The 15,454-nt window shown below is 45.9% G+C and overlaps 1 protein-coding gene across 1 annotated transcript in view; it reads left to right on the plus strand.

Annotated features, from left to right (window-relative positions):
* LOC116816866 (peroxidasin homolog) overlaps positions 1 to 15,454 on the plus strand; it is a 55,058-nt gene that overhangs the window by 6,482 nt on the left and 33,122 nt on the right. Inside the window, exons 2-4 of the mRNA XM_032766458.2 lie at positions 1,279 to 1,350; positions 14,018 to 14,089; positions 14,329 to 14,400. Of these exons, the coding sequence (XP_032622349.2) occupies positions 1,279 to 1,350; positions 14,018 to 14,089; positions 14,329 to 14,400 (216 nt within the window). The remainder of the gene's footprint in view (positions 1 to 1,278; positions 1,351 to 14,017; positions 14,090 to 14,328; positions 14,401 to 15,454) is intronic.

The raw sequence follows: 15,454 nt of genomic DNA on the forward strand, positions 1-15,454 counted from the left end.
TGTATGTTCCCATTGTTAATGATTCAGCATAGTGATGTTGGGAAGGATTATTCTGCTAACAGCTGACAGGATCAGAAACAATACAACATAATTCCTTAGGTTGGACTGTTACTATCTGATTTCGAATCCCCTTGTTATCCTCCATCATTCTTCATGCTTCCCCTGGGTGAACTTCACTGGGGAAGATGTGGTGGTATTTCTATAGCAAATGCTAGATTATCTATGTATTTTAACCCAGCCTCCCTGTCCTATCTACAGCCCTTTACAGCAGTAAAGGCAAAATTTGCATTAGCACATTGGACAATTGAAGGCGCCAAATGGATGCACGTTCCCTGTAGAATTGTTTCTACTTGTTTACTTAGCACTTATTTTATCTTCTAATAAGCAGTCAGAATGTAAAGTTTTAGGGTCCAAGTCAGTGCAGTTACACAGAGAGCCCTTTAAGTTTGCCACAATGGACTCTGCTAGTTCTAAATGAAATGGCACTAACTGAAAACGCAGAATGGGAGAAGCCTTTGAGTCCGGCAGCATTTTGGGGCTGATTTGAAATGCTGACTGTATGAGGCTATTCAGTAAGATTTGACCATTTTAGGGCCAAAATTTTGGCCCTGAGCTTTAATAAGAGTGTCCACAAAACTGTGTGCATGTCTGTATACACCAGCATGTGCGGCTCCATTTCAGGCAATGTGTTTGCAAAGACAGTGCACCCACATATGCAGGAGTCTTCCTGCAAATGTAGGGTTTCATATGTGCTCCTCTGTGCGCTTTCTGGAAACTTGCACAGTGCCCATTTGGAAATACTGAATCCTTGTTATGAGTCTCTAAAAATACAGATCCACCTGCATTCTGGCATCGAGAAGCAAAGTTTATGCTTTAGTTAGGTTTACACAAGTTGCATGTGCAGTTACCACATTTTGTGCATGCAAGTTTGGTAATTGCACAGGTAATCACAGAACAATAACCACTAGCAATCACAACAATCCTGTGTTACAAACTAGTGCAATTGATCACCTGACTCCTTTCAAAATGTGGCAACTACGTGTCAGATTCTTAAGAAATGAAGGTGAAGCTCATAAATCTAGGGAGGTTCAGACTGCCTCAGCAAACATGGGTAGCCACTCTATCATCCCAGAAAGGATTCTTCATCTGATGTAGTTTCTCAAGCTCCTTTAGGCCTGACATGCTGAGGTCTAAAGTACCAGGACAGCTAATGATGTTTGTTGCTAATGGATAATCTCGCTCTCAGATGTACACTTACTGATATCATTTCACTTTCAGGGATTTACGCTTCAATCGCATCAAAGAGATTCAACCTGGAGCCTTCAGGCAACTGAAGAATCTCAACACACTGTAAGTTGTCCCCATCTTAAGTCACCCAGTTGTAGTGTCGTCATGGTACAGAGAATGGAAGGAATCAGAAACATGAGACCCTCTTTGTTTTGCAATGTAATCTTGTTTATAGAAATTAAAGGAATTATTAGAACACTGCAAGTAACAACTCCGGTATGTGCAGTCGTGACTTAATTTCCTCCTAGCCTCCATGAACCAAGATAGCAACATAATATCAAAACAAGATAACTTAGCATGAAGATAAAGATGCAGGTCCACCTGTTGGTGGAAGGGCTATCTGCACCGATCATTACAGGAACCAAAAGGGTAGTTCAGTGCTAATGTAACAGGCACAATTTTCTCGGGTGAGGGAGCTTAGACATATAATGGACTAAAGGTATTTGGGTTAGATAAAGGGTATGTGCCATAAGTCTAACGGCTATATGAATGCATTGGCCACTCCCTCTAATGGCTTAGCAAAGACGTCAGTCATGTGGGTTCGTTCAGCTGTGCCCAGAGCTGTGGGATGCAGCTAAATTCTCTGCATAAAATGTTTCCCCCAGTCCAATGCAGGAAAATTTCTTACCGTTTTCAGTGAAAGCTGGAGTTCAATGACTTCCGTTTGAGCAATGAAACTGTCTTTTCTCGTGGTGCATCCTGACAGCTGCCTAGGACGCGTAAAGCCAGTAGATCTTAGAGAAGCTCCTAAGGACAGTTTTGGCCTTGGCTGACCCAGGAGCAGACGAAGAGAGCAATGGCTTAAAGCTATCTTTTTTTTCCCCTTGCCTACCTCAGCTACACAGCTGAAGACCAGGACACCTTGTGCACATACCACTCTTGGGTGGTTACCCTCTGGTTACTCTGTGATATTCTGTAACCCTAGTGTGAGATTGAGAACCAATATCCACATACGCTTTGCCTTCACTAGCTGCACTAAAGTAAGTGTGTTCTGCCGAGCTGCTGGTGCTCACTCCAACTCTAGCATTCCCCTTTGCTCATCCTAGTGCTGGTGGGAATTTGAGCAGACCACAATCCCTTCACTATATTCTTACCTCTGAGCCAGAATAGACCTTGCTACTTGTTCCACTGGGTAGGACTGACCTTAGTTTGGTTTGGGGGGCCTTTATTGTAACAGCGCATGTTTTGCGTTGTAAGATCTCTGGTTCCTATTAATGTTTGATCTTTTGTAACTGAAGCTTCGTTCTGGGGCTTGTTAGTTATAACATTCAGGAACGGGGACTCCGTATTCTTTGGCCTCTGACAATGCCCATCGGTTTATTAGAGCCTGCGACAAGATTTGCTACTGAACCATCCATTAACAACCTTCCCCCCCGTACTTGAATTAAAGGAAATTATAGAAACCTTTGTTGTAGTTGTAATGAATACCAGGAGGAAAATTCCAAGCACATTTTTCAGAATGACTTTGTGGCCAAGTTTTTGTGTTCTTGGACCTAAACTTAAAAAGAAAACTTCAATCAGTTTCCCACTCTGGTCTCTTGAGAAGCCTAGACTCTCCAGTCTAGAGAACCAGGGTAGTGAAAGGATTGTAGCAGGAAGATCCATGCGATATGGATTTCAGTCTAGTTTGTGAGTGGAGGCTGCCTGTGTTCTTAGTGTCTGGTGTCTTTATCAGAAAGAACCACTTCATTATTGACTAATTAAAAAAACAGGGTTTACCTTGGTTTGTTCCTCTCATTGGAGCCAGTTGGCCAAACCACATGCATCCTGCAGAAACCTTCCTCTAGAGGTTCTGAGCAGGAGCAAACCAGGTGGAAAGGAAAGAGATTTTCAGCCAGCCTTGGATTACGGACATCAACCAACTCTCATAATTTTTATTGTGAGTCTCGCAACTGGTACTTGCATCTTTCCCACAGCCCCATCTTGTAGAATCAAGGGATTGCCTGAGAATCCAGGCCCCACATTTCTATGATTCTATGAATCTCTACTTCTTTTTTTTTTTTTAAAGATTCTAGTTCTCATGGTTGAATGAAAAATCTGGAACCCATGAAGAAAATGCATTGTAAAGGCTAAGAAACTAGCATACAAATAAAATGAATCTGAAGTGTATTATTTTAAAACAATCTCATGATTGGCTGGGGATTTTTAAGTGCTTTTTGCTTGGTTGTAGCCATTTGCCAGACATGAGTAAGCATGCAACTCCAGACTTTTGTTTGGTATTTGCATAGCTGGGCCCTCAGTGCCCATTTTGCAAGATGGCTTTTGCAGATGCAATCAGTTGAGCAAACACAATCAGAGTATGGGGCAGGTGGTGTCCGCAGCAAGTCCTGCTTCAGGGGTGAAATCAACACTGAACTCCTTGTTCTTATTGACTTTGGTGTAACAAGAGGCTATTGATACAGGTTTGAGAGGTAGAACTCTCTATTTCTGGGTGTGCCACTGATTTATAGTGTGGCCTTTGGAAAGTCCCTTAACCTCTCTTCCTTAGTTTCCTCATTTGCAAAGTGGGGGCAGGAATCGCCATTTAAGTACTGCACTGTGTTGTGGAGGGTTCGTAAAGGTGACGTGCTCTACAAGTGCTCTAGGAAGCTTTTAGGGTGGGCAGTCGTGGCTAGAAACAAGTCCTCAAATCCTTCATCCAGCCCTTCCTCCCACAGAGAGTAACGTGTACCACTAGGAGGATCCTGAGAGGATTCCAATCGAGGGGTGGCAGCAGGAGTGTGTGTGTGGTTGTATAAGGACATGAGATGGGGCTGCAGGCAGCAGTGGTTACCTTCCACCTTGGCAGGTGAGATGACCTCACTGCAGAGGATGAACTGCAGCCTGTACCTTACAGCAGGCCCTGGGTTCGCTTGTTGGCATACTATGGAAAGTTTTAAATAAAAATTTGAGTTGAGTTATTTAATACAAGCTCTCATTGCTGTAATGCAAAGAACATCCCAGAGTCTGGCTATCATTTCACCCTGAGGTAGAAACAGCAGATTTTGATTGACTAAGCCTTATCTATATTACTGAGAAGACATGAGTCGTACCAAAAACCTGGGATCCCAGCACTTGGACAAAGTTTGTATCAAGGTCCAGGTTTTCCAACCGAGCTTTAACGCTCTAATGAGCCAAACCAAAAGCTCTGGATTCAAACAGCCCCTTCAAACTTCCTCCAAAATTTGGCTCTGATAGTTGGGGCTTTCTTCCCTCTTTACTATAAATAAATCGTTACGTTACTGGACTGGGACTCAGTCTGGTAGCAGAGGCCCCAATGTGCAGTGTACTGTATAAACGCGCCCTGAGAGACAGTCCCTGCCCCAAAGAGCTTAGCCTATACAGACAAGGAATGGGAAGAGGCACAGAGATTTCACCAAGGACAAGAAGGCAGGTCACTAGCAGAACCACGAATACTCCCAGTTCAGTCTCCTAGCCAATGGACCACCGAGCTCAGTTCTCTTGGGGCGACATTGACTTCAATGGAGCCAAGATTTCACTATTAATCTCTTTCTGCCGCAGTCCCTATCTTGTAAAAGGGGGATAATCTGATTCCTTTGTCTGGCCCTTTGTCTTATCTATACAGATGATAAACTTTTGGGGCCAGGGACTGCATCTGCACTGCAGCCAGCACATGGGGTCCCAGTCTTGGTTGGGCTCTGTAGGCACTGCTGTAATACAAATACAAAATAACGAGAGTGTAAATTTGTATTCCCAGGTGCTAACTGCTCTGTACTAAGCAAGAGAAGTTGTTCGTTCTCATTCCAGTTCAATTGCACTCAGTGGAAAGTATTGCCTAGAGGCTGCTTTCACTTAATTGAGCCATCTTGTTTATACTTTAATAGAAGATCTTCTGTTATCTAGCCCAGCCAAGAAGCCTGTTGTACATTGGATGAGGGAGATCCTGGCAAGATAAGACAGTGTTACATAGTGTGTGTTTGCCTCGTTCAGAAAAATAAAGCAATCTGCCACATGCTTCCCCCTTTGTGGAGCATTGGGAGCCAGTATGTTTGGAATTAACACCATGCAATCATTAAATATTTACGTATCCTAGGACCTTATCCAAAGGCCAGTGAAGTCAATGGATAGACTCCTGTTCATGCTAGTACCATGTAGCTATTTAGCCAGGCCTGTTCCTAATGGGAACTAGAGCTGAGTAGTGGGCTCAGGTTTCTGGGCTCTTAATAGCCCTGGATGGGTGGATCAATTGTGTGAATGACAGGGTTGGAGGAAGTGAGCTCAGATAGCCAGAGCCAAATGCAGTGCAGGGTCACGTCCCACCTTGCACAGAGCTTCGTTGTCCTGAGTTCTGACCTGCGCTGTTCCAGTCCTTGGCCTCACCAAGAAAAGCCTGCATTGCTTGGAGCCAGCATAGGTACTTTGGAAGCTTCTTCTATTCAGTTCTACCAATGCGCCAGATTTCGGTGCTGCATGGAGAGTACTGGTAATCCAGCCCTGTGCTTGAGGACCTGTAATCGGGCACCGATTAATTTCACACCTATCACATGCCACTACTTGTGAGATATCCACAATAGCTCTCAATGCTAACTATTATTCCTTGGAGCGTCTGGAACCCCAGTTAATGTCTGGGGCCCCCATTGTAGAGACACCTAGTGAAATGGCAGTCCCTGGTCCAAAGAGCTTCTAGTCTGGCAAAAGACAACAGCTGGCTACAGCAAACAGGTGTGGGAAGGACAAGTTGGCAGTGGGACAATTATAATTAAAGTAGTAACCAGTCGTCACAGGAGGCTTTATGGTGACATACGATATTGCCACAATAACTTGTCCTGATGGGTTGGAGAACAGAGCTGTGTGCCACCCCTCGGCGGTGGAATTGGCCATACCGCAGGTCTTCATGGGGAGCACGTGGTAAAATAAATCAGAGGCTTCAGCACAGCAACAGGAGTTCTCAGGCACATGTGGTGATAGAATGGGCACATTTCCCTGGTCCCACCCTCCCAAAACCTCTAAATCAGGATTTCTTTCTCTCTCCTGATTGCAGCAGCTTTGCACAGCCTATGCTGTCAATTTGCTGTGTGTTGAACCCTGGCAGCAGAGCTGGGTTGAGTCAAGTGGACTGGAAGAGAATTCGTGCTGTACGTGCCCATCTAGCTTAGGCACATTATACATTCCAACAACTCTGTCTGCTCTGCTCCCAGGCCAACTAAAACTTCAACCCCCTAGGCATGGCTTCGGGTCACTCTCTTGCTTCCCCGCCTTTCCCAGAGTTAAAATTAAATTGCAGCTGAATTTAATCCTGGAAGCGAGGGACTCATAATGCTAGCTGGAAGTCAGGCAATGGGTGGGTAGGTGCTATTAGGATGATGTATTGATTTTATATAGCACCTTTCAGAAGGTCATATACAATGTGCTTGCGGATCCCATGCAATAATCACTGTACTTTCCGTACTGCTGAAATTCAGCTACATCTGTGCTGGTAAGGGGCAGCTGTGATTCTAGGCCAGCAATAAAATGTACCAGTGAAAAGGACACAAAGCAAAGAGGCAATACCTATCCAATTAAAGTGACTGGTAAATTAAGGTGGGTGAAATGTGATTGCTGAAGCTATTATTTGTGTAGAACACCAGGACCAATATTCCTAACCTTGTAAATAGCACCATGGGGTATGTAACTACCAAGAGCAATCAGGAGAAAAGGCCAACATAGATGTACATGGTGGATTCGTGTCATTCTTCAAGGGGCTCAGTTAGGGCGAGGAGTGTGGAATGAATGCCTAGGTAGAGACAGAGAGACCTTAGACAGGTGTGCATCTTATCACAAAGCTATGCAGATTTTTTCCACACAGTCCTGCCAAAACGCCTCAATCTAGGTGCGATGAGCTCCCTGCTCTTCCAGCCCTGAAGTAAAGAAAACAACTCATTCCAAATTAGGTCATGGCTTTGCGATGTTTGGATGTGGACAGATGTTTGGCAGGAAGCAAAATGAGACAGCCAAGCTATTTTCAGAGGGACAATCTGCAGGCTGGCAGGCCTAAAATTGGAAACACACACCTCACCTTTACTTTGGTAGGCTCGCGTGCAGATCTACTCTACCTGCCTGACCAGCTACTTGTGACTAGACAGGACAGTGAAATGTACAAGAGTTCTGCCTTTCCAGTCCCTGATTCCTTGGGTTCTTCTTCAAGATCCAGTAAATGAGGGCATGTGATCCAGGCCAGCTGGATAGGGCTAGAATGGCTGAACTGCCCTTCTTATCTTTTTGATTGGTGGCAGCATCTCATCTACTACCTACCAAGAAAAGGCTGCTCGACGGGGCAAACGTTTTAGAAATATGTTAGGATTAAAATATCAGGCATTAAGTGAAAGTGCTTCTAGGTAGTCTCCCAAATGAATTTTTCCTTGGCTTAGGGAAAGAAGGTAATGATTTCTCTGCGCTCTAGGCAGCACGGCTTTGCGTGCATGTCTGTGTCCGTGTACACACAAACTTTTGCATTGGGGTGCCAATGTAACTGGTTGCCAGAGTTGGGCAAAGCTGCTATAGCTGAAAGAAATATGAGCAAACCCTGGAACTGCACATGCAACTTTCTCTCTGGGGCAACCTTACAGCTCACTGCTTCCTATCAAACAGAGGAAGGGGCTTGCAGATTTTGCCCAGACAACACACTGTGGCCATCTGAAAATGACTAACCAGACTGTATGGAGAATAGCTGACAAGCAACTTCACCAGCATCCAGGCAGCACTAATGGGGAAAGCATTCAGATGGGAAAAATAAACGCAGGCCAGCATCAAATCCAACGACTTGCCGAGGAAGGGGTCCATCCATGTATCAGCTGCTTCCAGCATCTTCCTCTGTCTGCCCAATCACTTGGAACAAGTTGCAAGCTTAAAAGGGCTTTGATTTCTCCTGACTGAAGTGTAAGAGATTCAGACATTTCTTGAACCCAACAGCTGGTTTTCAGGTTGTGCACACAACACAGGAGCACAGTGTGTGTCGTCTCCTTTTAGTGGCTGTTCCGCCTGAGAGGTTTAAGAGTAGTATTGCTACCAAAGAAAGGCATTATTCCTTTAGTTCAAGTGGCAGAGACCCCTATTTTAGTGCTGCTAGCATAGGTGCTCCAGAGCTGGAGCGGTTTGGCAGCCTGGTTAGCATGCTCCAGGAGGTGTGGGGGGGAGCGGGAACGTGGCATGCTATGGGGAGAAGGTGGGGAAGAGGTGGGGCTGGGGCGAGGATTTGGGGAAGGAGTTGGAATGGAGGTGGGGAAGGGGGGGCAGGGGGCGGGGTCTCATGGAAGGGGTGGAGGAAGAGGCAGGGTTGAGCACCCACGGAAAGAGGGGAAGTTGGCGTCTATGACTACCAGTCCGAGGTTCACAGTCGGCTGGCATCCCACACGGATGGTGTAGGGGAGTGACTGACTTTGCGAACTGACAATGGCCTTTTACCAAATCACCCATGATATGGCTGTTTTTCCCATCAAGCTGCAACAGCCATGCCTTCCTCTGGCTGCAATGGAATTTCCCAGGTTTATATAAGTCAACTGGAAACAGACTTCTTAAAACAAAGAAACAAACAAAGTCAGGGTGGAAGTTTAGTAGATCAGAACTCTCTTACACCCATGCACCTTTACAAAAGTATGTCTTAAAAGTATACGGCAACATTTGACAGGAGGTTTTCAGGAAAGCATTAAGCACATGCTTTAAACAAATTGAAGTTCTGTAGCAGGAAGAATGGCATACATGTGGTAAAATCAAGCTGTAGCAATTATGTTGTTGATTCAGATATTGCATCCTGGGACTACGGGTTAAGAATTCTGGTGGAGGCTTACAAAGGGCAGTTAGGTGTCTGATTCCCTTTGAAAGCCAAGGGGAGTTGGGTGCTCCTTCATGACACCAAAGCATTCGGGATTTCCGTCATTCCAAATTGGTATGGACAGGCCTGATATTTAACCAGACTGTGACTTGTCCTACTATAGGGCTAGCCTGACAGTAAAGCAGAGTGAGAATCTTTTGGGGTTGACGTTAAACTAGAACTGGGTGCAATTTTTCGTACAAAACTTTTTTTTTGAGTGTGGGGACAAAATGCAGATTTGGTGACACAGAAATGTTTCATGTATTTGTGTCAGTTTCACTGGATTGTTCAGCTTGAAAAAAGTGTGAATTGAAAATTCAGAAAAGAATTGAAACGTGTTGACTTTTTGAAACAATGTTTTGATTTTTCGGATTGTTTCCACACGTCTTTTTGCTTCAATCCCATTTTAAAAAAATCAAAAACGTTTAAAAATGGTTGTAATGAAAACACATTTCTGTTTTTGTTGAATTGAAGCATTTTGTTCAAACCAAAATGAGAAAATGGATTTCCATTTCGATTTTTTTCAAAATTGCCAGTGAAGAGAAAAATCAGATGTTTGCACAGTTCTAATTGTAACATCCTGTAGTGGTGGTGGTCATGCTGCAATGTGCCACAGAGAACGGGAGACAGCAGCCCTATACAATTTGGGTGTTTGTCATTTATTTAGTCTGTTTCCTGCAGCAAAACTGAAAGAAGCTGTGGAATTTGGCTTGTTACAGGGCAAATTTTTGCCCCATGCATCTTTATGGGTTATGAAATCACAAAGAAAATGAGTTTTTTTAAAAAAAAACAAACCCAACCCCCTGTGAGATTTGTTCTGGATTTTTGTTTCGTGCTAATGTGCTTGATGCAAATGTTCTGAAGGGTTTGAGGATGGGTCAGGGTCCATGTGCAGGAGTCCTGAACATGCAGTGTGAGGCCCAGAGGCAATGTGAGCTGGAGAATTAAATGCTGCTCCCCCACTGTTAAATAAATAAATAGATAAAAACGGCCTTCCTGTAGGTTGGCAGGGGAAGGGCAGCAGATTGTGTGGTGAAGTCTCTGCTTTGCGTCTCTTTCCAGGCAGGGTGGCTGTGGAATATCCAAGCTGACATCTGTAAACCTCCTTGCTAAGGAAACTTTGTACGCAGAATCTAACAGGGAGTGAGAGAAGGAGGTGGGCTTTGAAACTGCCATGAAAGGAGCACACTGCAAACATACTGAGGGTCTCTTGGGGCTTCTAAACAGCCTGGGCTGGAGTAAGATTTCCCTGCTGGCTCCAGCCTCTTGCTTTCTTTCCCTGAAGCAGGAGGTTTGATAAATTGCAATACTTTAAAAGAAACAAATCCAAGTTAAACTATTGAAAGGTTGCAAGCACAATATGCTCCTCGATAGACCTTGTCTAGTATTCTCGGTAGGGTCCTGCAGCGGCAATGAAAGATTATCTCAAGTTTTCCACCTTGGTGAGCTTTTAGGTCCTGTCGACTGCCTGTCAGCTAGCTGGAACTCTCCCAGCCCTGTTACATGGCCCATGCTGATCGTTAATGAAGTTGGGCAAATACAGAGCCATTCAGCCTTGCGATCTCTGCCTTGCGGTTATGAGCTTGTGAACGGAGCTCTCTTAACACAGCACAATGAGTCTTGAGGGTCCCCCCACTCCCTTTCTTGTGCCTCTTTCTGTGACCAATGCCCGTATCGGGAAGACAAGTGCTTTGGTGGCATGGAAGCTGGCACAACCCGTCACCTGTACTAGCCTTTCACCTCAAAAGATCTGGGACTGCATTGCAGTTGCGTTCAAAGTTAATGCGTTTGATCCCATCTTAGCTCTGAGGCTCTGGACCTGTTGGTGTCAACCCTCCCTTATATCCTTAACCCTCCCGCTTCAACAAGCCACTACGTGCTGCATCTAGGATGACTCAGAATTCAAAGGATTGGGTTGCAGACTTAGCTCTGCTGTGCTGGTTCTGCAGCTCTCCCATGCCCTCACCCACCCACCCCAGCCAGCTGGCATGCCGCTCTTCTGGTGCGTGCGGCCGACACACCTCCTCCCCTCGGCCAAGGCAGCTGCAGCTGCTAAACAGATGCTGGGCAGCCATTCATCTGGGACCCCCTGAACACTCAGGCCTGCTCAGTCTGCCACTGCAAAAAGGCACCTGGAAAAGCCCTGCACCCTAAGCTCAGGCCTGCCTCATGGGCCTGCTGGATATAATAGTCATGGCTGGTAAGCCTTAGAAGAGGCCAGAAGTAGAATCATCGCCATGTTTGCAGCTCAAGGCTGAGGTGCATTGTCAGCTGTTGCCTTGAGCGAGAATCACAGGGAAGCTGGAGATGAGGCAACAGAGCTGTATGTGAGAGGTTTCTGCAATATCCACGGGCACAGCCAGTGGGAATGTCTGTACTTCAGGGTTAGCCCAGGTGATCAGCACCCAGGTCTGAGCACCTGGGTTAGCCTAGCATGGGTGTGAGAAAAGCCCTACCCAAGTTATTTTGTCCTCAGTGGTGGTGCGCTCACTTGCGTGTGTTGCTGGGACATCTGGAGGCATATCTCAGGGTTCTTTGCATTGCAAGTCTACTGGGCCTCTCTGAGTCTTTCCCAGTGAATTGTGTGAGAACTTGTCTGTTTTTCTAGGCACATGGTGAATTGGGGGAGGGCACTGGAGGGCAATCAGCATTTGAGAGGTAGGTGGGTTACCAGCCACAGTGAAAGTGGCCCTGGGGTCTAACCCTCTCCCTGGCGGGGCCAGCTAGCCAACACTGAAAGCACCTCCAAACATGGGTGAGGGATTTTGTGTGTGAGGGAGTGGGGGGTTAGGGACAACACCCAAATAACAGCCTGGGCTAACTGTGCAGTGACAGCACACCCTGTAATGGCTGGGAGTTTGCCAATGGAAGGAATGTTGGGTATGTAGTCAGTGTTAAGATGCTATGGTCATGGATGCTACAGAGAAACCTAGGGTACATGCACAGATAGGAATGAGAAGTGGGCAAATACCTCCGGGCAAATGGCAAACTTTTGCTTTTTCCAGTTTTTCAAACAGGCAAATAAAAATATGGCCTTTCTCCATCTAGTTTGTATTTTCAGGAGATATTGCAATGTGTAACCAACTAAGGACCACTAGAACTGTCGTTATTTTTATTCCCTGTCTTTAATGTGCTAGGATCAGCATTGGCTGCTCAGCAGATTACGTTGTACGTTATAAATTGTCTGCAAAAACCCCTCACTTTTGACTACATTCCAGGGCACATTAGAAGTGTGAGAGTTGGGGTCCGGCCCCTCCATGCATTAGGAGGGCCTGTGGCAGGAATCCGATATTTCTGCTTCTAATTGCTTTTTAAACTCTCCACAGATTTTTGTGCATCAAACAATGGGGTAACAGAAACACAAAGACATTGGTGCTGTGTGTACAGTTTGCATTTACAGAGGGGGTTATTTTGCTTTGATCAAGGCAAAAGACTGGATCAGTACAGTCAGCCAAATAGCTGTCTGGCTGAAATGGGCTGGGCTGAGGTTTTAAACAGCAGCAGAGTTTGGAAATACAGAGGATTTCACTCTGAAATCACCTGCTGAAGTCATTCTAGTTCCAAATACATGGTTATTACATTTGTGCCTAGAGACCCCAGCCAAGATCAGGGTCCTGTGGTGCTAGGGGCTGTACAAAACACAGCATGAGACAGGCCCTGCCCCTGCTACCTGGTGGTTACCTGGCAGCCTGCATGAAATGACTTGTTGAAGTCTGTTGTAGTGGACAGGTGTCCACCTCCCTAGCAATGACATCATAGCTCTTCCTAGCTGGCCACCTGTCTGGCTTTCTCTGAACTGAGGCTGAGGAGTGAATAGCCACAGGGACCGACTTGCCTTCTTCCCATCGGAGCTGATCCCTCCATCTCAGGATTAACTCCACTGGCAGGGAAAGATTATGAAGATGCACTGCGGCTGTCTTGTGCTGTACTTATTCTGTGGGTAATGAACAACATTATTCTGCTGGGCTACTTGGACACCTTGTGCTGGCACTCAAGCGTTTAATCAGCAGAGAAGCTAATTGCTCTGTATTTAGGAGCTGTTTCCTCTTTCAGCGTGGCTGGCTGTTGGAGCGGAGTAGTCTGGTCCAAGACTTTGCCCTCACCCTGCATCCTTATGGGAGAAAGCAGGCTGTGCAGCCTACACCATGTCTATGGAACCATGGTTTCCAGCTGTGGAGATCTCTCTTGCAGTGTCTATCTGTATTAATCTTTTCTATCTGTCGGTCCATCCTCCTAGCTATCTGCCTATTTATCTGTTGATGTTTTTATAATGTAATATCTGGGCAGCTCCCAAGAGACAACAGGCCGGATTTCCAAAAGCACCCATGTAACGTAGGGGTGCAAGTCCATTGACTGTCAATGATATTTGTGTTCCGAAGTCATAGGTGTAACTGTGTCAGTTAGGGGAGTGGGTTTTGTTTTTGTTTTCACCAATACAGCTAGGCCAGTACAAGCGTGGGTGCAGTTATACAGTATAAAGATATACTTACACTGGTATGGCGATTGCCTTTCCTGTATGGGAATAGCTAGAGTAGCATAAAGCACGTTTATACCAATATAATTGCATCTGGAGGGGAAGTACTGGTCTAATTATACAGCCATAACTACTTTATAGTATAGACAGGGCCTCAGTTACTATACTTTACAGCAGTGTTTCTCAAACTGGGGTTGCCACTTGTGTAGGGCCAGCAACTTCCAGCGGCTCCCATTGGCCCAGAGCAGCGAACCAGGGCCATTGGGAGCTGCGATCTGCTGGATCTGTGGAGAGGGCAGGTAAACAAACCAACCCAGCCCACCAGGGACTTTCCCTGCACAAGCGGCGACCCCAGTTTCAGAAACATTGCTTTACAGTAACAGGTATCTATACTGCTGTCAGAAACTTTACGAGTCTCAGGCATATTGCATTCATGTGTGTTTCTTTTTTTTCCTTCTGGTTTTGAACAGGCTGCTGAACAATAATTTGATCAAACAGATTGCAAGAAGGTCCTTTGAAGCTCTGCAGAACTTGAAATATCTGTGAGTTGGCACCTCTAAATCCCATAAAATCCAAAAGCTTCTATAACTCTGCCAGCCAAGTGCATACTTTGTATGGCCAGATCTTCTAGATGGCATTGACATAAGTATATCCCAGCTCATATCCAATGAGAACACTCCAGCTGCGTCCAGCTTTATAGCTCTTTTCTGAGTATCTTGAATGCAGCAATGTCCAATTATCCTAATGCTTCACGTTTCTCTGTTCTCCTCTCTCCCCAAAGCTACCTGTACAAAAATGAAATTCAGAGTATCCAGCAACATGCTTTCAAGGGGCTCCATTCTCTGGAACAGCTGTAAGTACAAAAGAGCTCTGTTTGCTGCTTGGGAATATGATTCACTTTAGAAACTCTCACTAAGACATCTCTGAACTGCTACACATGGCACTTAAGACTGATGACGGGACTTCAAGAAGGGCTGGTCCTTCCATGCTGACTGATCAATGCTGAAGACTGTTCTTATTTTCATTCAGTTGCCCATGGCCCCAAGGGATATTCCAGCACCTGGAGATCCCTGTAGCATAGGAATGCTCTGGCCATGCTTCTCTTTCCCTCCTTTTCCCTAGACCAGTGGTCCTCAACCTTTTTCGTCTGGCAGGCGCCAGACTATGAGCCATGGAGGACCATGGCAGCGGACGAGCATCCACCGAAATGCTGCCGACGAGCGGCAACATCAATAGGTGTCGCCGCCGAAACACTGCCAACAAGCAGCATCATTCAGAGGCATCGCCACCGAAATGCTGCTGAAAATCGGCACCATTTCGGCGGCAACGCCTCTGGATGACGCTGCTTGTCAGCGGCATTTTGGTGGATGCTCGTCCGCTGGACCGTACGCGGGTGCACTTAGACGCCCCAGTGGGCACCATGGTGCCTGCGGGCACCGCATTGGGGACCCCTGCCCTAAACAGTTTCCTTGTGCTGGGAGGTGATGGGGAAGTGTGGGAGCCAGTAGGAGATTTTTATCCTAAGTGGGACAGACCTTTACAGAGCAGGGCCCAGTATCTGGCCCTTTGTTTGAATTTTGGGGATAGGCTCAGTTTTTCTCTTATCCAATCCAGCTCATCTGTTGCTGGAAGCAAATGGGCGAAGCGAACAGGCAGCTGGGAAAGTTGAGTACTTATAGCAGCTGTCAGTATTGTGGTGTTTGCATGCATTAAAATTGCTGCTGAAGTCCAACTCTGAGGTACTAAACAATAGAAAGACTTTCAGACCATGCCTCCTGGGATGCCCCGGTATGATGGGACCCTACACTCTGTATAGCCACTGGATCCTGTAACAATGATGCTTCAGCATTCTGTAATGGTGCCCCCTCTGGCCATAGCTAATTGCTCTGTTTGTCAGTTAGAGCCAT

Source organism: Chelonoidis abingdonii, chromosome 14 (genome assembly GCF_003597395.2).
Source record: "Chelonoidis abingdonii isolate Lonesome George chromosome 14, CheloAbing_2.0, whole genome shotgun sequence".
Lineage (NCBI taxonomy): Eukaryota > Metazoa > Chordata > Testudines > Testudinidae > Chelonoidis > Chelonoidis abingdonii.